Source organism: Talpa occidentalis, unplaced genomic scaffold, assembly GCF_014898055.3.
Source record: "Talpa occidentalis isolate TD23 unplaced genomic scaffold, MPIMG_talOcc4v2.1 talOcc4.7, whole genome shotgun sequence".
Taxonomy (NCBI): domain Eukaryota; kingdom Metazoa; phylum Chordata; class Mammalia; order Eulipotyphla; family Talpidae; genus Talpa; species Talpa occidentalis.
The window spans coordinates 30,840,533-30,864,080 of record NW_023605083.1 but is presented as its reverse complement, the minus strand read 5'-3'; the positions used below and the strand labels follow the sequence as shown (position 1 = coordinate 30,864,080).

General features: G+C 38.3%; 1 protein-coding gene across 30 annotated transcripts in view; it reads left to right on the top strand.

The window, feature by feature from the left end:
* ELAVL2 (ELAV like RNA binding protein 2) overlaps positions 1 to 23,548 on the top strand; it is a 161,414-nt gene that overhangs the window by 101,615 nt on the left and 36,251 nt on the right. For all 30 annotated transcript variants that reach the window (XM_054688802.1, XM_054688800.1, XM_054688799.1 and 27 more), the window contains one exon: positions 22,296 to 22,399. In XM_054688802.1, coding sequence (XP_054544777.1) covers positions 22,296 to 22,399 — 104 coding nt within the window. The remainder of the gene's footprint in view (positions 1 to 22,295; positions 22,400 to 23,548) is intronic.

Genomic DNA, 23,548 nt, shown 5'->3' with positions numbered 1-23,548 from the left:
GAACCTGGTAGAGCAACTTGATTTCCATTTTGATGCTTTGAATTGAGACTGAAGGCGTCACTGGATTATAAGTACAGTGGCCTCCAAGGCACTGTCTTCAGAATCCTATTAACCCTGGTACTAGTGTGTGGGAGCTTGCTTTCTTCCACAAAAATGGATTATAGTTTGCGTTTTGTCTACTTCAGGATATATCTAAATAGGCTAGTGATAGTGTATTCAAATCAATGGACATACCTCATATAAGATAAAGGTGCTTTCCTAAATCACCTGAAGTCTTATCTAATTGTAGAATTCTGCGACTTTTCTCTTTGTGAACCTTTCTGTTACCCTAGGTCTTCTTAAACATAGTGCCAAGAGATTCTGCCATGCATAAGGCAGATAGCATATTACCTTCTCAAGAAGACTAATTTGGGGTTCTAACATTTTGACCTCAAGATATTAAACCAGACTTATTTTCCTGTCTTTGTAGTCTTAGTATTACTAGACCTTTATTCCAGGGTTAATTCCCTTCATTTATGTTATAATTGTAGCAAAATACAACAGTCTCTCTTATCTGTGGGAGACTTGCTCTAAAGTACGCTAGTGGATGTTGGAAACCACAGATGGTACTAATCTCTATATATACTATGTTTTCTTCCTATATGTACATACCTATGATAATTTAATTTGCAAATATGATGCAGTAAGAGAATAACAATGATAAAATTGAAGCATTATAACAATGTATTTTAATATGTTCTATGAAGGTAGTCTCTCTCAAGTATTTTACTGTATGTAATATTTTTGGACCATGATGTAACTGGATAAGGGGGGGACTACTGTACAGAATTGGCAATACTAATTTATTATTGTGCTTTATATCTGTTTCCTTTTGTAAGTACTGGAAAGAGAAGACTTTGCAGAAAGACACAGTAATGTTCAGTGTATTATATCCACCATCCTGTATTGTAGAGAATTAACAACATGACCTGATGTACTACTTAAAGCAGAGGGTGGAATCTTCTGGGCTCCGCTTCCTTGCTGCTATTTGAGATATTAGTTCTCTGTTTATGGAAAGTTCTCTGTTTATACAAATATCTAATGATGTGGTCATCAATATAAGGAGGACATTGATTGTCTTTCTTAGCTTCTAAAGTTGGACAAGGGACTACTTAAGAGTCCTTTCTCTTTTTTTTTTTTTCTTTCTTTAAATGGATCTAAGTTAGTTTAGTCTTTGTGCCTCTTACATAATCTGGGGTAGGTGACAGTAGGCACCAAAGAGGAAGGAATGAGATTTCATTGTTTCTGAAGATGAGATTCTGCCACGTGTACTGACATTTAGCAACTAGATGCAAAATGATTGATACAACTAACTACTTTGCAAGCTTAATGAAGTCCCAGTTTTTTTATTCTTTTTTAGGTGCTTGGAACATACCTTATGAAATCCTTTTCATATGAAACTAACAGCATTCCAGAGGTGGGGAATCTGTGCCCATAGCATCATTAAAAAGAATCTTTCCCTGCCGGCCATGGAGATACCCACATGGCAAGCAGACCTCTCCTGTCTCGCCCGCTCCTCCCCTCAGCAGTGTATTTCAGTCTGCCTGCCTGTTCTGCTCCCAACTCTGTCTCTGGTGAATCCTCGCACCCTCCCGCACATCTGGCCTGTACCCGGGTTTTTGTCTAAATAAATAAATCTTGGGGAAAAAAACAAATCTTTCAATGGATGAAACTCAGGACCATTTCATATTTAAGGTTTCTAGCCTTAAGGGCACAAGTTATAAGCCACTTTGGATAGATAGTTTCTAAACTAATTTGGCCCATCTATATAACTTGAACATCTTTAGTTTTACCAATGAGACCCCATTTCTCATGCTTAATATACTAATTAAAAAATAACTCTAACTCACTTAAGGAATAAAACCTCATTTTGACATTCATTTATGCTAATTAGCAGTGAATTGGTTGTTGATTGAGATACAGATAATAGACTTGGACTAGTTACTTTTGGAATGTGGCTCTTGTATTATTCTGGTTAACTAGTGGATTATATTCATGATAGTGTGTTAGATGATATTCCTTCTAGAATTAAAATTAAACTGTTGGCATACATGAAGCATCACACTGATTCATACCTGATTCAAATTTTAAAAAATCATTTTTATTGTGATAAAATAATATAAAATTCACCATTTTAGCCATTTTAAATGCATAGTTCAGTGGTAATAAATATGTTCACTGTGTTGTGCAACCATTAATAATTATCCCAAAGGCTGTTGAACCCATTAAACACTACCTTACCCACCTCTATCCCTGTACCCTAACCCCTGGTAACCACTATTCTACTTTCTCTCTCTATGAATTTGCCTATTCTAGGCAAATATAAGTAAAAAGCGATAAGTGAAAGTGTATAGGGAACAATATTTATAAGCAAATATAAGTAAAATGTGAACCATATTTGTTACATCCAAGTATTTGAAAAACGAATTATAGTGATCCTTTTAGAAGATAATTAGGTTTCTTTCTTGGCCTGTGGACTCCTCTGTGTATTTTATTTCCCTTCATTTCCATGTAGTTTTTAAAACTAGTCCCTTCCCCTGAAATAGCTTATTTGTTTTCAAACTTGCCATTTTCCCCATAAAAGGAACATCCAGTTTAAATAATGGATTTGTGCAGCACTTTCTCAGAGAGTTGGCTACTTATAGGGACACCTCCATCTTGCCCCCATGCAGTTGATCAGCCCGATTCAGTTTTATTTTATTCTTTCGGAAGTTGCTGCCAATCTCTCTCAATAGGCATCTAATGAGAGGACACTTGGAGGAAGAGGCAGTGGTATACACAGTAGATTCAGAGACGAGATCTCAAGCCGTTTTGCTACTCAGCACTCTTCCTGCATTCACACTGTTCTACTTTCTCCTCCCCAGAGTCATAGCACCTGGAGAGGAGTATCTGTGTGGTGTCCTGGGGCACAGTGAGCAATATTCCAGGCAGCTCTCTTTACCTTGCTTCATTCTTGTTTCTGCTGAGAACCTGGTGGAAATCTTGGCAGAAAGCCCTTCCTCAGTAGAAGGAGCCAAAGAAGGAAAAGTAGAAATTCTCTTCTGTGGTTTTAGCTTTTCCTTCCATTTCCCTTCTTGCCACAGCCTCCTTCAGCCACCTCATAAAATCACCACCAGAAAAAGCAATTAACCAATTACTCAAACAACCCACAAAGCAGAGCCATTTCCTGAAGCAACTTTGGGAGACCAGATGTTGGGCTAGGTTGAATTTTCAGGCAGGTATCTGTGGCCCATTTCTGCCTTTACATTATTTTAGATTCTGTGTTACTGACTAGAACAGTCTTTTAAAATTTAGGTCTCATATCTTGGACTTTTGCCTTCTCTATTTGCACCAGCCAAGTACCTGCTGGCTGTGGGAACATCATTCCACACAAGTGACTGTTTTTTTCAGAGGTTGGCTGTTGACGACTGAAGAGCGGTTCCATGAGTTGAGATTGAGCAGAAAGTCTCCCCCAGGTTGTGTGAGTTTGAATATTATAGTACTTCTTATTAAAGTATTCAAACTTCATACTGACTTTTCTTCTCTCTTGCCTACTTTCTACCTGTCTTAACGGGGAGCTTTCAAAGGCCTCTGTTAATTGGCATAAGGAAGATTTAACTCTAGGGTTTCAAGGTCTTATCTGGTAATACTGGTGAAGGTGATATGACTCAAACTTTACCCACTTTTTTGGCTATGAATCTTGGGCATACTAGAAATAGGTCAGCTAGTTTAGGATACTTGATTTCAAAGCATTGACTGACTACTGAAGAGATCCTAAGTCTTGAACGTTATTTCTCATCATGGTACCTTATTGTTGAGGTGAAGTAGAGGTGGAAGGGACTGGCCATACATTGGAGGGGGCAAGAGCTAGATTCTCTAAGTGGACAGCTTTGTTTTTGAGCTAGGATGTAGAAGCTGTGCTTCACATATGCAGAGATATCTTGTCCGCTATTGATTTGTTGATTATTCCATTTAATCTTTGATGCAATCTTTCATTTGAGCAGAAATGGGAGAGGTATTTCTTCTCAGATTTGTAAGGTCCTTCATGGATTCAAGAGAACTCCCTCACATTTTCATTTTATTAGTACCATTGAGTAATGGGAACTTCTGATTCCTGGTTTATACCTGGTGGGAGGGAATTGTAGAAGCCAACCAGGCAGGTCTTCTCTGTCCCTGTCTTAGTGTAGGCAAGAGGCCAGTATAGAACCCAAGTAAAATCAACTAGGCATTTTCTCCTTGAATCGACCTAGACTCTTAAGGAGAGATGGGTTGATGAACTGTTGATGGTGACATATATCATTAGAACCTATCTGTTCTGACTCTGAGATAATGGTTTCCAGTCTCTATTGATTTAAAAAACCTGTGCCTTGGGCCTCCCTGGTGGCACAGGGGTTAAGATGCAACCTGTGAAGCTAGGCCGCAGCCACTGCAGCATGAGTTCGATCCCTGCCCAGGGAGCTACCCACCTGGTGCAGCAAACCTCTCCTGACTCGCCTGCTGCTCCCCTCAGCAGTGTATTTCAGTAGCTCTGCCTGTTTTGTTCCTCACTCTGTCTCTTGTGAGTCCTCTCACCCCTGCACCTCTGGCCTATACCCCAGTTCTTGTATGCATAAATAAATAAATCTTTAAAAAAATAAAAAAAAACCTGTGCCTCTTTAATAAACCCCATTCTGCTAGTTAGCTAGAACCAATTTGTATTCCTAATAATTGAAAATTCCAGTGTTGCTGAGTAATTCACTTTTTTTTTTTTTTTGAGGATTTGCTTTTAACATACCCGAAAGTAAACTTACTGATTTGTTTGCTGATATCATTTTGATCCATAAGAGTGTAACTTTTGTAATAGAAGTTCCTGTTTTAACCTTTCCACACAGGGCTGTCAAAGCGGGTGCAGCTTCCAGGCATCCCCTTCTAGATGCCTTGACAATCAAGGCAGGAGTAGTCAACATCTTTAGATCAGAGAGCTTTCCATAAAAAGTTATTTCAAGCACAGTGGGAGATTGAACCCTTTTCTGGTTCAGGGGTGTGATACTTCCATTTAGTTGTAAACCTTTCACACCTCTATATTCTTTTATTTCTAATTTTTTTTACTTTTAATTTTTTTATTATTATAACATTAAATTCTAAGTTCTAGTTTTCTAAGGTACCATGTCTGCTCAACTAGTTTCTCTAAAGCATCTATGATGTGGGAAAACTTAAGCTGCAATTTTGAATTGTCAAGATACTGAGATGTATTACTCTGTATTGGGGAAAAGAGGTGTCACTATTTATTTAGAATAACTTTTACCTCTACTGGTAGAGTCTGAGGGTTGTTTCAGAACTGTCTTTCGCTTCTTACACATTTTATTTTATTTATTTAATTTATTTTTTTAAAAGATTTTATTTATACAAGAACTGGAGTACAGGTCAGGGGCATGGGAGGGTGAGAGAATTCACCAGAGACAGCAGGGAGCAGAACAGGCAGACAACCGAAATACACCGCTGAGGGTAGCAGCGGGCAAGACAGGAGAGGTCTGCTTGCCATGGGGGATTTCTCCCTGTTCGGTCAGGAATCAAGCCCCCACTGAGGAGGCTGCGGACAGCTTCACAGCGCGGTGCTGAACCCGCTGCACCACCAGGGAAGCCCTTTACTCATATTATAGAGTAGTCTTCGTTGCCAGTGGCACTCAAAGATTGGCATTCTCCTCATTTTCCCAGAGCTTGTAGGGTCATAGTTTTCTTTGATTTGGACAGGTTGCTTATTGTCCCCTGACTTTTAGCTTTCAGGAAAATGAAACCTTTTGGTCAAGGATCTTGTCCCTCTTCTGAGAGGTGTTTATTTGTGTATTTTATAAATGAAACCACATTTTTTTTCTTTCAAATATTTGACTCACGTGATTCACATTGTTAAGCGTTTGGAGAAAACAAAATTCGGATACAAGTAAGTAAAAATCAGAGTAGGCACAATGAAGATATTGCTGTTTCCTCCTGACATCTTGTGACTTTTCCCCCACTTCATTACGTTTTCCTATCACTATGTTGCTCTTTAGTTGGACTGGTGCAACCTGAAGAATGGCTGAGATGATCCCAATGATGGCGGCATTAACAGTGATCATGCAGCAGGTCTTTCATTTCTAGCTTCTCAGCAAAGGTTAATGTTTGGTGACTCCTGTGGCTTATAGCAGCTGATGTAAAAGAACACACTTGCCTGTGAATGACCTTCATGTATTCTCCCTGCCTACTGAGTCATAATTTAATTAAAACTCTTTGCTGTCCAACTAAGTAGGGACATATATATTTGTAGGCATTTCAATTCTGGGTTCCATGGAATCTGTGGTAGACATCGTCCATATTCTCCCCCCGCTCCCCCCCCCACCTTTTTTGTGATACTCTTCAGTTCTCTTTTAAAATTACAATGTCCAGTTTTATTTTATTTTTTAAAAAATATTTATGCATACAAGAGCTGGGGTACAGGCCAGAGGTGCAGGGGGTGAGAGGATTCACCAGGGACAGAGTGGGGAGCAGAACAGGCAGACTGACTGAAATACACTGCTGAGGGGAGCAGCGGGCGAGTCAGGAGAGGTCTGTAACACCATGTGGGTTGCTTCCTGGCCGGCTGGGGATCGAACTTGTGCTGCAGAGGCTGTGGACAGCTTCACAGGCTGTGTCTTAACCCCTTGTGCCATCAGAAGGCCCCACGATGTCCAGTTTTATCTGTACTTGCAGCTTATTTATTCTTAACAAATCACTGGTACAGAATCATAGCTGTAATTGTTTGATTAAAAAATCTAGGTAATTTTATATTCTTTCGGGTTCAATATTTTGTAGGCTTAAAGGATTAGACTGGAATATCTAGTCAAGTAGCTTTGATACCAGACTAAACTGAGTGGACCCTAAACTGTTAAGGAGAAAAACCCTTGTTGCTGTACTCTCAAGAGTGGGATCCTCCTATCTGCCAAAGCACTTATGCTAGAATAAAAAAGAACAGGAGGGAATCATCTGCCTTTATAGTTTCGTTCTCTCTACTCAACATGGCCACCCAGCTACTTCCTCTTTCCCAGCAGTCCCCACTTATGACATAGAGCTCATGGCTTGTCAGGAGTTGTAGTACAAGGTACCTGAGGTATGGTGGCTCAGAGAGGGAGGATGCACTTCTCTCAGGACGTCAGGGGGTTCTGGAGTGTTTCTCACTCCAGGCCTAGACCAGCCACTCAACTAGCCTGTCTGCCTGCTGTGTGTTCTAATAGGTTTAAGTTAAAACATGGTGTGTAGGTGTAGGGAGAGGAATGACCTGGTTAGGATATCATCAGGTTTTCGAAAAATATTTGAATAACATTGAAATATTTGAAAAAATCATTGAATAACATCTTAATGAAGTTGTAGAGTCTGCATTTAGAAAACAATTTTTTTTTTTTTTGTGAATTAGAAATATGACTTAGCTCCTGGTCACTTGACTTGCGTTTCCTTTGAAATTTTGTCACTATTTTTTAATCCTAGATGACAATGAAGAAATAAGTTAACATTACAAGAACTGGGATTAAGGGTCTTGGGACAGCAAGATTGGGAAGTGTAGCAAGTCCTGTAATGTTTCCTTCAACATCATTTTCCTTTTTCTTTTTTTTAAAGATTTATTTATTTATGCATACAAGAATTGGGGTACAGGCCAGAGGTGTGGGGGGTGAGAGGATTCACCAGAGAAAGAGTAGGGAACAGAACAGGCAGAGTGACTGAAATACACTGCTGAGGAGCGCAGCAGATGAATCAAGAGAGGTCTGCTGTACCATGTGGGTAGCTCCCTGGCCAGGGATCGAACTTGTGCTGCAGTGGCTGTGGATAGCTTCATAGGCTGCGTCTTAACCCCTTGTGCCACCAGGGAGGCTCTCAACATCATTTTCTTACAGCATTCATGAGAAAAAAACAATCTCCCAACTAACACTGAAAAAAATGACATTATTGAAGGACCTGATTTCTTTTAATATGGGTTTTGTTTGAAGTTTGCATTTCCAAGAACTTACCCATGACTTTAAGTGAAGACTTGCTTTAATTATGTCTTATAGGAAGAGTTAACATTTGACCAAGGACAATTATTTGATAAAAAGTTGATAACTGTGAGGTAGTTATTACTGGGAAAATAGGGGTACTGACTGGAGATGCTGGGGGTGGAAGAATTTACCAGAGACATATTAGAGAACAGAAAAGGTGAATTTATTGAAACATTCTACAACGGAGCAGGGGATGAGATGGGAGATTTTGACTGAGCTGGAAGAAACGTTTGGGACTCTTTTATAACCTGTTTTCATGGGCTTTTTCATTTGTGGGAGGCGGGTAGGGCTCTACTGGTTGCAGTCTACTGGGATATCAGATTTTGGTGTTCTGCCTGGTACTGTTTGCCCTGTTTCTGCATTCCTTGGAATTGTCCATAGCTCAATGTTGGTCACATGGACCTGTGGCCAGATTTCCACGGCAACTATCAGTTGCCAAAAGTCTTCATTTCTCCCAGTATTATTCAGCTGAACAAAGTGTAGAAACTAAGTTTTAACTGTGTTTAATGATAACCCTGACAGTTACCGCTGTGATTAATTTTCAGTTTTTATTTCTAGATATTTAACCAGAGTTTTCAAGAATTTCTAGGAAAGAGAAGTTTTGGGTTAATCTTCATGCTTTAAGAGTGGAAGGACTGAAACTAAGATGTGAAATCACATAGAATAGTTAATTGAATTGTTAAGTTGTAAGTATAATCTTCTGGAAGCTTAAGAAAGATGCCTCTCTTCAAATAAATTCTCTAATCTGAATTTTTTATACACATAGAAGTCACAACTATAAAGAGAAAATAAGGATTTTTACATATAGTGCAAGTTTAACTTCCTTTAGTCTTAGATGTAATTTTTTGGGGGAGGAGCAGAGGATTAAGAATACAAATACAGTATAGGCTCTTGGGTTAAGGAGATGCAGCTTTTTGTACATAAGTGTTTTTCTTGCTAGAGAAAAAATAAGATTGGAACTCTAGGTATAAATGCAATAGTTTAATGTTGGTGTTTATCAGGAGAGCTAGAATAAGCAGTGATTTTATAGGTTGTATTATATTTGAGAATAGGGCTTTTCTAGTAGGTCATCTACAGCATACGCAAGATTTTTCAACTTTTTCCTAAAATTGAGGAGATTGGCTTGTAATGTATAATTAGCACTTTGTTCCTTTATAAATAGCAAGGAAGAAATTGCCAGCAACAAAATAGGCAAACTCCTTGACACTAAAGGCTATGAGCTAACAGACTACTGTTTAGTGAAATCTTCGTTTGAGTGGTATACTTGTAATCGAATACCTAACTTTTGTATGGCATTCAACAGTTAAGGAAGCTCTTTAACATGGCTGATTGTAATGCAATCAGCATTATATTTTTATGCATTACGTATTTATCCCCGAAACTCTTTGTCAAGGACAAGGTGGTAGAGAGTACTTTTAGCTGAGCTTTTTTCACACATGAAATGCCATTTAGCAAATCTAGGTCTCCAGGTTATAAGACTACATATACATTGCAGGAGCCCTTTAACTCCTAACCCCTTTTCTTGAGGAGACACGGTGTAGCAAAAAGATGGATTCTTCTAAATAATACACCTTTTGCTCTTTCCCAGTTTGAATCCTGAAAAATCTTTGCAGAGTTGCCAGGTAATATGGCCCCAGTAGCCCAGAAGCTCTTCTATAGAAGTTTCTTTCCACATCAGATGGTCCATAATTTTAGTATTTCACCTGGTGTTATAAAAACACAGCATCTTCACCAAGACGAACCTCAGATAATGTGAATAATAAAGTAACTTCAATAACAGCAGATTAAAGGGTGCCATTATAGGACCTCCCTGGTGGTGCAAGGGGTTAAGCACTGCACTATGAAGCGATTCGCAGCCTCTGCAGCACGAGTTCAATCCCCAGCTGGCCAGGTAGCAACCCACATGGCGCAGCAGACCTCTTCTGACTCGCCCGCTGCTCCCCTCAGCAGTATACTTCGGTCAATCTGCCTGTTCTGTTTCCCACTCTGTCTCTGGTGAATCCTCTCACCCTCCACATCTCTGGATGTACCCCAGCTCTTGTATGAATAAATAAATAAATCTTTAAAAAAATAAAGGTGGCATTATATAAAAGGTTTTTAAGGTGAATTAAAATTAAGATGCTCTTGAGTCTCTTTTTACCTATATCTTGCTATAGATTCATGGGTACCTGAAATGATAAAATGGTAGTAAATTAAAAAGATGATTTTTGTTTAGTTTTTTCCTGTTTTATGGGGAAAATGTATCTGGAGTTAGCAACAGTGACCAAGATGTACTAAGGTGTAGAGTATATGATTTGAATATTTCATTTTTACTGTGCATTTTAGTCAGTGATAAAAGACACGCCTTTGCTTCTCTTATTGATGTGATCACTGTGATGCTGATGTGGACTTGTGCTAATGAGTCATTGTCTAGGCAAAATCTTTTAAGCATTTGCTTCTTAAAGTGTTTTTGTGAATTTTAAGTTTGGAGGATTACAGCAGCTAATCTTTTCAACTTTTTCAACTGGGTTATTTTGCAAGAAATGCTTGTGTGTGATATGAATGTGGCAATGGTAGGACTAGATCATTTCTGTATTTCTCTTTAGAAGCCATCTGTTAATTGTTGGGCAAATTGCCCTGTGGTTTCAGAGTGGTTTGTAACGTAGCTTGTCCCTTAGCGAAAACAAAATTGATGTTTATTTCTGTCAGGGATCCTCTTTGACAGTTTGTAGCCATTGTTCCCATCTGACCTGTAGTCTTTTAACTTTTACCATGTATAGCTTGGCTTCCTCCAGTAGATTATGTTCCCCTGGGATTCTTTCTCCTTTACTGCTTCAGAGAGGGCTTTCTTGAGGTCCTTGAAGCCATGCCTGCAGTATTTAAATAGGTTTCCTTTTTATAGTCAGCATTTACACTCTAACCTGCCCAAACAAAATTGGCCCATTTGGGGATTTCTCCTAAGTATAAAAAAAGTACTTTTGTGTGACTTTATTTTTTTTAATTTAGGGGAAGGAAAAATTCATTTTCCTTATATTCTCTTGAAAATATAACTGCTTTCTTTAATATAAGCTAAACAAAATGTCCTGTAATAATGCAAGGAAAACCACATTATTTATACTTAAGTCTTCTTGTCAATTGGAGACAATGACTATTCCTGGAATCTTTCTTTTGTATTTGCTAGAACTATCACTAATTTAATTGTCTTTTTGAAATAGGTGAACTAAAGTAAGTAGTGAATTGTCTCCAGGAGGAATCCTTGTTCATATCTGGTGGATACTTTATCAGTGTTACAGATCAGAGGGTCAAATAATACTTGTGTTTTTACTTTATTTGGAACTTTTTCCCCCTGATTGATGCTATCCATTGTCCCTTTTTAAAATGAATTAGGCTTTTCCTCCCCTCTCCCCTTGACTTGGCATCACCATATTATGAGAAGGACTTAGACACACTTATAACCTTGTGATTACCATGCACAATGTCAAAATAATGTTAACACTTTGTGCCCACTTACATTAATTAACACTCAGTGCACTCATAATAGCAGCTTAATAGGGGTGAAAAGATTCAGGTATATGTTTTTTTTTTTTAGGTATATATATGACATCTCAGAAAATGATAAGCCATTTCAGGGCAGTTATCTTTGTGTGGGTTTTTTTTTTTTTTTTTTTTTTTTCCCAATGATTGGGATTGTCTATACCTGTTAAGATACACGGTGAAAGAATATTTGTGAAACTGTTGGGTTGCTGCTCTATAATCATCACTTTAGTTTAAAAGGTACCTTGTCTCCTTACTTTTATGAAGGTGAGAAGTTACACTTGTGGGCCTCCCTGGTGGGGCAAGGGGTTAAGCACCGCACTATGGAGCAGTCCGTAGCCTCTGCAGCATGAGTTCGATCCCCGGCCGGCCAGGGAGCAACCCACAGGTTGCAGCAGACCTTTCCTGTCTCATCCACTGCTCCCCTCAGCAGTGTGTTTCAATCAGTCTGCCTGTTCTGTTCCCCACTCTGTCTCTGGTGAATCCTCTCACCCCCCCCCCCCCCGCATTTCCGGCCTGTACCCCAGCTCTTGTATGCATAAATAAATAAATCTAAAAAAAAAAAATAGAAAGTTACACTTGAGAAGTGTACTTACCAAGAACACATCTTCCTGGGGCTTAAGGGGTTGCCTTTGATTCCAATCCTAGCTCTTATGTGGAAGGCCCATTGAAGAAAAAGTGCAGAAAGTTCAATTTTGAGGGGAATGGGGACTTGCTCTGAGTTAATCATGCTTATTCTAAGCTCACAGTACATTTATAAGAGGCTCAGAGAAGGGGGAGCCTTAACAAAAAGTATTGTGGAATAGGAGAATCAGGGATAGACCACAGAGGCAAGGCTTTTTTTCAGATGAGAGTTTCAGGATTCGGACAGTGTGTAGGGACTTGTGAAGGAGATTGTGGGTTTTTATCCTGTAATTCTGTTTTTTAGAGATCGCTGGGAACTTGATTGAAAGGGCTTTGGGTTAGTTCCCTTTCCTGGACTGTCACAGCTTCTTCCTTATTGGCCTTCTTGGCCGATGTGCAACTCCTAGTGGTTATTCCAGACTCCGAAGTTAACCTCTCTGATTTTCCTTTCTTCACTGTTCCTCCCTGCTTGATGCCTCCTCCAGTGTGACCTACTAATTTTCACATACGGTGTCCCTATTCGAGAGTCTGCTTCCTTACCTCTACATGTATCCCATAATTGTTTAGTGTGTTTTAGTTTGACCATCTCCTCTCTCCTTCTCTACAGAAGAGCTCTACTCTATATGCCTGTTTCCTTAATTTCTGTCATAAAACTCCTCAATTTCATCTCTTGTGTCATCCAACTAAAGATTTCTCCATTTGTCCCAGTTAAGCATGAAATTCCAGTGACTGATCCTGTTTCATGTTTATTAGGTGCCCACATCTCCCCTTTTTACTGTCATGCTTTAATTTTTGAGTTAAGATCTTAAGGGCAGAGACCATGTGGTATTGATCCCACCTGCTTTTCTGAGAGAAACCATACTATGCGTACGAAAGCATTTTAATGCAATCTGCTGACAAGAGAAGTGTCTTGTGTGGGAGATAATTTTGGCAGTAGCAAACATGTTTGGCTTTAGCCATAAGAATTGCTTTCTGAGTTTCTGGAAAAGGAGTATGCAAATCAGGTCCTTTTTTTAAGTGAATCTTTTTATAATGTGGATATCTCTAATCTGTCTGTTTTGTAATGATGAATTTGTTTTGGAGGTTTAAGTTATTTGTGCATCTGCAGGATGCCATTCCTTTTCTTGGGGTTTTCTTTTTTCATTTATATGTAGTATCTTGTTGGATTAAAAAAGAATGGAATCTGTTTCATGACAAAAGAACAAGATAAAATACAGGTATATTTGGAAATTATGAATATCATCGTTGAAGAGTTGTCAGTCACAGGATTCTGCCTCAAAGCAATTTTCAAGCTTGGCCAAAAGCAATGACCTGTAAATCTGCCTGCTCTGCTCCCCACTCTGTCTGTGGTGAATCCTCTCACCACCCACACCTCTGGCCTGCACCCCAGTTGTTCTATGCAATAATACAAATCTCATTTAAAAAAAAGAAAAGATTGTGCCTTAGCTCAGAGTTGTTAATGTCCTGTTCTTGAATAGTAGGGTCTCATTTTCTAACCAGCTGACAGTTTTTTGGCTTTTATTCTCATTACAGGGCAGCTACAGTGTTTGAAGATAGAACTGATCGTTTTTCTTTTAGAGAAATACCTAAGTCAATAAGTAATGAGACTAGCTTTTGTTTTAACTGTGGTGTCGAAATGCTAAAATGTCTCTTATTCTTCTCCAAAGTTTTTTTTTTTCCCTTGTATTGTAACATTATACAATTCAAATTAAAGTCTTCATGAAAGACATATTCTAGAAGAATTGGCTCATTTTCCCACCTTAAAAATCATTTTCCCTAATGTTCCTGGACTTAGATGCAAGACATCTTCATATATTTGTGCAATACTCAAGAATTTAGAGGACTTAATATGCTGTTTTCTGTTCTCACAGCTTAAGACTGAATTGTGTGGGAGTTCTTAATGTTGTCTGAAAATGTGATGTATTAAGAACCCACAGTTTCGCCAACTTAAGCAAGGTCACACTGCATTGCCAGCAAATTCATAATTACTGGGACTGAAACTATAGGAAAATAGAACTCTACCAGTTGCATAATCAGAGGACAGATAGGACCACTAAAATTAACTTGAAAGGCAAAAGTCCTGCTGCTGAGGACATTAACTGCTCCCTGTAGAATTATGCTGCTTAGGTAATATTTTCCAGATGATCAATATTTACAACTTTGATTTCAGCAGAAAAGTTACAGTGAAGACTCTATATTATCTCAGTAATCTGGAAAGTCTGAAAATCATTTAAAAATACTGGGGCATTTTAGTGTAGAGCTCACTTTATTAGGGTTTGTGTGGAAGATCAATCTTTGAGCCATCTGTTTTCTGTATTATGTTTAGTGTCTAGGTTGAATTCGCCATCCTTGTGATAATCCCTGATAATGCCCTGTGGGAAGCTGGTAAAAATGCCCCCAGCTTTTGGGGATGCTGACTTGGTCTGTAGCAATAGAATTTTTCAGCAGTCCTCTGCCTCACAGGTTGGCCTTACTCATTAGAAGGCGGCGAGGCAGGCCTGTTTAATTTGACCTGCGTTAGTTGAGTATTTAAATGGAGGGACCTGCTGCATCTGGCATGCTGGATCTGTGGGGACTCAGACTAGGTCATGAATTAAAATTTGGAAAGAAGTGTTGTTAGGGGGAAAAGGATGTCCTAAAGCTAATCCCATAGAGGCTTCGTGGAGTCCACCCCCACCCCAGGCCAAAGCCAGAAGACACTGGGAACTCCAAATCCCATCACCACCAAAGGGAAGGTGGCTGGAATCTGAGGGTGGGGTTAAGCAGCCAGGTGGGTATAAAGCCTGACACGTGGGCTTGGAGGGGTTCCCCCATTTTGGCTCTCCACCAGCTCGCAGAGTCCAGCCAGCTCTGAGAGTGCTTTTGGGTTTCCAGATCGGTCAATCGGGTAGGAAGCATTAAAGACTTTATTTGCCTATTTTCTCCCTGAGTTGTACATTTTCCTTATTTCCTTTTCCCTTGTAAATAACCTTTTATTAACCTTTTGTGTGTGCCTGTAGTGGAGTATTAATAAGTCCCTTTTAAGCGCGCGGGTGAGGACCCACAGCCAGGCAACCCGTTCAATATCGGGGCTGCCCTATAACAATGTCACTAGAGAAGTTGTGTCCCTCTGTTGTGAAATTCTCTCAAACCTTTCCCCTGATTTGTAGCACTTGCATGGTTTTATTACATATCAGAGCTGAGATTTTAGGAACGCTCCTTTGTAAAGTCTGGTGCATGTTGCTTTGATGCCAGAGTTGCAGTGCACAGCCTGTCTGAACAGACACACATTATGAGTGCCCAAGAACAGAAAGTCCATCTGAAGAAATACAACACATTGGGACTTTATTGTGTGTTCGGGGGAGGAGGCAAGTAGGGTGTTACAATGAGAGGCAGGACTTGGTTTGTCTTTAAGAAAAAAAATACTTGTCCTTCCTTGGAGTAAAAACTTTGTCACATTATTATTATTTTTTTTTTAAAAAATAAGGAGTTTTATATAGAAACGGTGAATCTTTTCAGTTTGCTTTTCTCAAGTGCTAAATTATTATACCTCAGGTTGCAAATAGTCTTGCTTGTCAAGAGAGGACTGTACTGACCTGTTTCTGCTATCTGGATTTAAAAAGATTCATGTCGTTTTTGTCCTTTTTTATTTCGTAAAACATTACTACTGCTCTAAATGAAATAATAGATACACATCAATCAGAGTAGTCACCTTTTATTGTTGATTCAACTACCAGGTTTTTACAGAATTCACTCTGCATTTTATTTGACTTGTACATGAATAGTCTCGGCAGACTTAATTATATTAGTGAAAAAGCACTTTCAACAAAATTATATGCTGACATCCCATAATTCATACTTACAGATTTGTGAAACAGATTTATGTAAATCTATCAAATTACTCTAGGTGACATTATTTTTTAAAATTGAGATTCATTTAAACAGTATTTGTAGAAAATTTTCATATGAAAAAATTTACATGAACTATTAAATATCTCCCATCACTCCCTTATAAAGACAGAATACTGTAACATTTGAGCATCTTGTCTCCATTTGTTCTGTAATCCATCTGGTACAATGCAGGGACACCGGGAGCATGTTTAGAAGGGCATCTCGCTTCTAAAACATAAGCTCCTGGAAGGCAGAGGGCTGTTTTTTTCATTTGTTCTTAGTTTGTTCATTAGCTCATTTGTTTTTTCGTTCGTTTGTTCATTCATTCAATGAACATGTAATTAATAATCTGTCAGGAACTGTGCTCAGCTTGCCCTTGCTTAACTGTCTAAATGAGGGGTAGGTATCCAAATGGACTCAATACCCATTTGCACTAGATAAAAGCATATTGGAAGGACTGGAAAAAAATATTGAACAGTTTACTACATTGGCAGTGGGACAAATAATCATTATAAATAGTCTCAGAGGATATGTGGGATTGGCCAGTTGAAGAAGTATGTTGCAGGGGCAGGAAACTGAACTTGCATTTTAGGGTATATAAGAATAATAAAGCATGAAACTGATGTTAATGACCTTGAAAACCAGACCAAAATTGGAGTTGTCTTTTAGGAAGAGCACCAGTACATTATGGTGGAGGATGAGTGGTCTTCGAGTTAACAGGATCTGGGTAAGAAGTGATGGGTTAGATTACTGTGGTAATAATCCGAGTTAGAATAATATATGAGTCCTGTGCTAATGCCAAGATGGGGTAGTGAAGATGGACAGATTTAATTCAAGAAATGGCAGGATGTGGTAATAGTATGGAAGAATTTGCGCTGAAATAAATCCACTTGCCAAGCTTTCCTATTAGCCTGTGAGCTACTTCTATGTTGATCAAGTTTTGAATCAGATAATACTTGGAGGAGGAAGGTGGACTCTGACCACTCTAAACAGTAGCCCTGATCCCTGACTCCCTATCTCATCCCTCTGCTGCTCCTTTTTTCTCCTTAGCCCTTACTTTCTTCTAATAGAATGTAGAGCTTGTTTGTCTTCTACCAGATTTTAAGTTTTGTGAAGAGAAACTTTTTGTCTGTCTGTTGTATCCTCAGGGCCTAGCAAAAAGTAGATTTGCTATAATTGCTGAATAAACAATGCTAAATGTTGGCGGCAAACAGAATGTTATTTTCCACAGTTCCATGTTGGGGGGGGGGGTTCTCACTTCATATTGGTTGGATAATATTAAATTAGTGTTATCAGGTTTATAATCAAGAATTATGGTTTACTATTGCCTTTACCTTTAAACCTGAGGAAATAATTTGATATTCTGAGCATTGATAGCAATTTGAAATAGAAAAAAGATGAAGTAAAGTGACCTTTGAATTAAATGGGTCTAGAAGATTGTGTATTTTTAATTAAAATATGCAATTAAAATTTTAATTAAAGCATGCTTTTGAAAGCAGTGTAGGTGGCAATGGAATGACTGCTGCTTTGAATTACACACAGTTTGGGATAAATTGGAGTTTACTGTGTTTCCCACTAGTAAGTTGTCACCTACATGAATTTTCTTCCTGTTTTCCTCTGCTTGCCCTGATCCCCCACTTCACTCTCTCTTTGGGCCTCTGTCCCAGTTAGAAGCCTAGGGAGTGTTTTAACTCTATGCTTCAGATTACTTGACTATGGTTCTAAGGATATTCTTTTTATGCCAGGAGCAGTTTAGAAGTGATTTTCCTATCTTTTGTGAAAAAGAGATCATATATGTTAAAGAGGAAAATACAAAACAGGCATTCACACGTGTGGGATACAGAATACATGTGCTGAAGTGCAATACTGACCTGGAGTTTTCTATTTTCAGCAGCTGTGTGAATGGCTTAGGCCTGAACAGCTGATGGTTTAGATAGCTTTCTCCATAGCGAAGATCTGGAGTCCCTGCCCAAAGGGACTCTAGACAGCCCTGCTGTTAGCACTAAGGCATAAAGTAATCGTTCCTTAATCCCTAAGAGTGTGGAGCCACAAGTAGCCAGTGAGGACAGTGGGGACAGTTCCTGATATTCTATACCTGGGGGGAGTTTTTTTGCTTTCTGAGGATAGGATTTATTGGTTGTCTTGGCTTTTTGGGGGAAAACTTTAGCTCTGTCATTTTGTTTGGAATTTTCTCTCAGTCAAACTGGTTTCCATAATGGTTATACTTGGAATTTAAATGTAGCGCTTTATACATTTATTAAAGAAGTGATTCTTGGCTTTTGGATTGTCAGTATGCACATTCTAAATTCAGAATGATTTGAAAAATGGATTTGGATGATATAGATAAATGATGCTTGGTTTCCAAGCCTTCCCTTGTGGTTTGTGACTGTTACTAGCTGATGAATATGAGTGGGGGAAAATGGATCCAGGCTAAATATTTCTTTTAATGTTTTACTTTCTACTGCTTTTATTTTTAAAAAAACCTGCACTCTTATAATAATGTGAAATAGTCACTATATAAATAAGATGTGATTTGCATTGTCATAGGAATGACTAGAATTCACATATAGTGGAACTGGCATTTGCACACAAAGTACAGGAATTTGAAACAGTTAATTGTCTCAAAACATGTTTTTTTTTTTTTTTTAAATGGTAAAGTCCTGTTAGAAAATACCTGGTTACATTACGTTTAAGTCATTTTGAACATGGTTTGCTGGCAAGTAGACCATTTGTGAGTTGAATGGGAAGACCATAGTATTTGAGAGTTCTGGATTCAAGTCCTGACCACTAGTTCCTATCTTGTTTTTTGATTTGAGGAAGCTGATTGACCCTCCTGATACTATTTCTACCTTATAGGAGAAGAATATGAATTACTTGATTAATGTGAGGCTAAAATTAAAGAGTAAAACACCAAATAGCTGAAAGGTGAGAATGGTGAGGGTCTTGCTTATCTTGATGTCATATGGGATGTCTTTATCTATTTTTAAGTATCTAGTAAATACTTGATTTCACTCATTCCTTCTGAAGTTCCTAACTCCTTTGTGTTCCAGTGCTGACATTTTAATGCTTCTATGCCAATGGGTTTAGGAATGCAGCTTTTAAATGCAGATGTGCACTTGCATATTTTGCTTTGGAGGATAGTAAAATTGTGCATACCTCACAAACATTCTGATTGGGTAGTCCTCGTCCCTGTAATGCCACTGAGCAAGTTGGAAACCTTGTATGTGGAAGAGAGGTCATTTGGGGATAAATGTTGTCTGAGTGCTTAATTTGCAGAGAGGAGAAATTTGGCTGATATTATAGTTAGCTGTGATTGCTTAAGAGGGGGTTGGGTCCGAAACCCAATTTGTACATGAATCCTTTCTTGGGGATGTTCATAATAGCTTTGGTTAAACACACAACAGTATTATGCTTCTCATTCATTCATTTAGCAAACTTTTGAATTCCTATAGTGTGCTAGGAGCAAAAGCTCAGAAGCCAGCAGGAGACAGTTAAGCAGGAACTCAGCAGGACAAACTGTTCATTTTAACCACTGACCCAACTCCATGGACACTACTATGCCTGAGCGTGACCTCAAGAGGCTAAATAAACTTCTCTGAAGTGGTAGATGACTTGAAGATTTTAGAAGAAAGATAACCACCGATACCTTTAAAGTACACCTGTAGGGCCTCCCTGGTGGCGCAGCAGTTGAGCACTGGGTTGCGAAGCTGCCCGCAGCCTCTGCCACACCAGTTCTATCCCCGGCCGCCGGGCAAGGGTCCCACATGGCGCAGACCTCTCCTGCCGCCCGCTGCTCCTCTCAGCAGTGTACTTCGGTCCTTCTGCCTGCTCTGCTCTCCCCTCTGGCTCTGGTGAATTCTCTCACCCTCTCGTGCTTCTGACTGTACCCAGTGCTTGTATAAATAAATAAATAAATCTTTAAAAAAATAAAGGCAATCATTTAAAAAAAAAAGTACACCTGTAAAAAAGTAGTCTTCCCTGCAAGAGTCATTTCATTTGTCTAGATCATCAGCACTTGGCTCCTCTCTGGATTAACAGAAAGAAGCCCCATTGATAACCTTGGATTATCCCCCTATTAAAACTGATTCTCAAGCTTTGCTAGATTCACCAGGATTTTAAAAACCTGATTTTGCAGTACTTCCTAATAAGGCCAATGAAATAAAAATCTTCAGGCATGCGACTCAGACATCAGGTTTATTTATTTATTCTTTAACTTTGTAGATGATTTCATTTTGCAACCAAGGTTGAGAAGCACTTTGATTAGAAGCTGCTGAAATGCAAGTATGAGGGTAGTGCCAGTAGATGGGAGAAATGGTCTCTTCGTGCTGGTATCATTGACAATTTTATTCATTTTGTCATAGAATAGTAGTTTGACAAAACAATGTTTATCTTGCCTCTCCATTATATTTATAGCAATTTTGTAGTCTGAGTTTAAATAAATACACTCAAAACTCTTGAGATATACATTATTTTTCCTCACTTTGTTTTGATTAGAATGATCTACTCCCATCAACAGTGAATGTTCACCTCATTGCCTCAGCAGCCTCATTGAGGAGGATTTATTATCCTCATTTTAGAAATGAGGAAGTTACTTCTCAGAGAGGTTAAGAAGCTTCTTCAGGGTCACACGGGTGGTAAATGGCAGTGCAAGGACTGATACTGCCTGTCACTGAATCCCATATACTATCAGAAGCTGCTTTCTTGGCTCAAGCAGAATGTTGAACCAATTTGAATCTTGCTCAGTGACAATGGAATTTGAACACGTTTTGTAAGACGGCACTATGCATATGTGGTAGACTTGGATAAATGATGAATAGTTGTTGAATTAGTAAAAAGCTGAATGTTTAAAAAATACAATAGTTTCATATGCAACTTTAAAAAACAGAAGTGTAAGTTAAAACAAATCTTTGTGATTAGTGTGAGGAAAAAATGAACTAAATTTGTTTTAGTTCAGCTCTGACCCCTTTTTTATGCAAACAAGGAAAAATACAGTTTGATAAGAGGGAAACAGTTAGCAATGAATATCTCAAATAATGATAGTGGTCCCTAAAATAAAGCCACAGTTTTTCATGGTTAATAAGTACTTAGTTAGCTTCTTGCTCTTTTATTTTTGGTGGGTGTGGTTACAAGTAACCACATTAAGATAATCAAAGTTACTGTCCTAAAAATCTATATTATCACTTCTCCCATTCCTGCCTCCCCCCCCCCCCAAAAAAAGCCATCATTTCAATGTGAAATTGATACAAAATGGTGTTTAGTGAAGCATTTGAACCTTAACTGGGCATCTTCCAGGAAATCTTTGGTTTGACTTTCAGTAGTCTGAATATTTCTTAGGTTCATTTTTAGTACCAACTCTGTACTGTTTCTCATCCTTTCAAACTGAAAAGTTTTCTGTTAGTTGGGAGTTTGAGACCTTTAGGATTGACCTGGCCTCTGTGTACATTCCACTGACTCCAGCTCCTTGATGCCTCCCATTTTTAAAGTTGTGTCGTCGTTGAGTTAGGTTATGAGGGAATAACAACAAGATTTATTTTGAAGCAATTCTTAACAATTTTTTTTGTTTGTTTTTCTTCCTTTCCCACATGTTTGACTGGGATGTCCTCTGTGCAAATCTTAGGGATTATATGCAAATATGAATAATATCTGTATCATCAAATTCCCTTTAGAAAATTGGGTTCTGTTTATTTGAAGAGGAACAACTCTAAAAAAATGTACAGATGCATACACACACATTCACATTTACACACATGATCCTTCACATTTTAAACTCAAAATTGCACTTAGTAAATACTATACATTTATTAAGGTGCAATGCATAGAAAATTGACAGATTCTTGGTTGTTGCTTACCACCTTCCAATTTTATGGATAAAGAAACTGAAGCTAAAGAAGTTATACCTTGAAACCTACTCAGCAACTCAGTAGAGGCTTGAATGTTGCCTTGCTTCTGGGTGTTCCTGCTCAGCAGGACATGTATGATGGAATCCTTTGGGATTGTGTGTGTGTGTTTTTTTTTTTTTTTTTTAATAGAACAGATTGCTGAGTTCTAACTGATGTGTAAACTTGCAAATAATAGTAGACAAGAGTTGAAAAAAGACCACATGTATATTTCTGGAAGAATTAATGGTAACTTCTTTTTGCTATTGAGAAAATATGCGGGTGTTAATAAGACCATATGCCAAAATGAAAGTAGATTTCTGTCATTAGTGGTGTAGAACTAATATGTGCCTTTTTTCCCCTTCACTTTCATTAGGGCAGAGCTTGGGATATGGCTTTGTGAACTACATTGACCCTAAGGATGCAGAGAAAGCTATCAACACCCTGAATGGATTGCGACTTCAAACCAAAACAATTAAAGTATGTTAAAAGTTGTTTTTTTTTTTTTTTAATCTTTTTGCAGAATGAAGGTTAAAAATTTAAGATCTACTTGTAGTTTTTTATTTAATGCCCAGATAGATATTTCTCTGGGAAGCATAGCAGAATGTTTTCGTTTGTTGCTTGATGGGGAAAAATTTTTATTCATGAGTACTCATGTCATCACTCCTTATTAACAAAGTAGCAACATTCTTAGAAGGGTATATAAAACCTACTAAATGATATATTGCCTTCCTTTATAAAGAATTGCTTTTTATATTTATATATAATTTAGTAGTATACAGTAGTATTTAGTAGTATAAAGAATTGCTTTAAAAAGGAAGGAATTACTTTGTTGTATAACTTGAAGAAATCTTAAAACTGTTCTAACACAGGGGGTTGGGAAAATTTGTTGTTAAAAGGGCCAGGTAATAAATACATCAGGCTTTGCAGGTCATATCATCTGTGTCATAACTTCAAATCTGCCCCTTGTAGCTGGAAGAGAGCCATAGCCACTACACAAATGAATAGATGTGACTGATCCCAGTACATTTATGGACACTGAAACTTGAATTCTGTGTAATGTTCATGTGTCATAAAATAGTCTTTGTATTTTGGCCCAATCATTAAAAAAATCTAAAAACTATTCTTAGCTCATGGGTCACACAAAACAAGTGGAAGCAGGGATATGGCCCTTGGGTTTTAGTTTGACTCTGTTCTAGCAGATCCAGTTTATTTTGAGAAGACTAATTGCAAGAATTTATATGCCAGGCAGGTTATTTTTCCTGTTATATTTTTCTATTCAAGACAAATGATAAGTAATTTGTGGACATTTTCCCACTTTTTGGGTGAATTTTAAAAATCTTATGTATATTCTCTCTGGATAAGAAGTTAATCCAATTTGTGGTATAGATTTCTTTTCCTTTGGAAAAGAGATGTTGCCTCTGGCGGACTCTTTAAGTTCACATGTCATCAATTTTCCCTCTCCTGCCCAGTGCGGACATTGCCAATCAATCATGTACATCTTTCTTACGAGTCTAGATGTGACGCCCAAATATTTTTCAAAATAGTGTTCCAGACAACCTCTATCAATTGCCTCAAGTTGGAACCTATTTTCTACCTTTAATTTAAAAAGTCAGCTTATGCTATAGC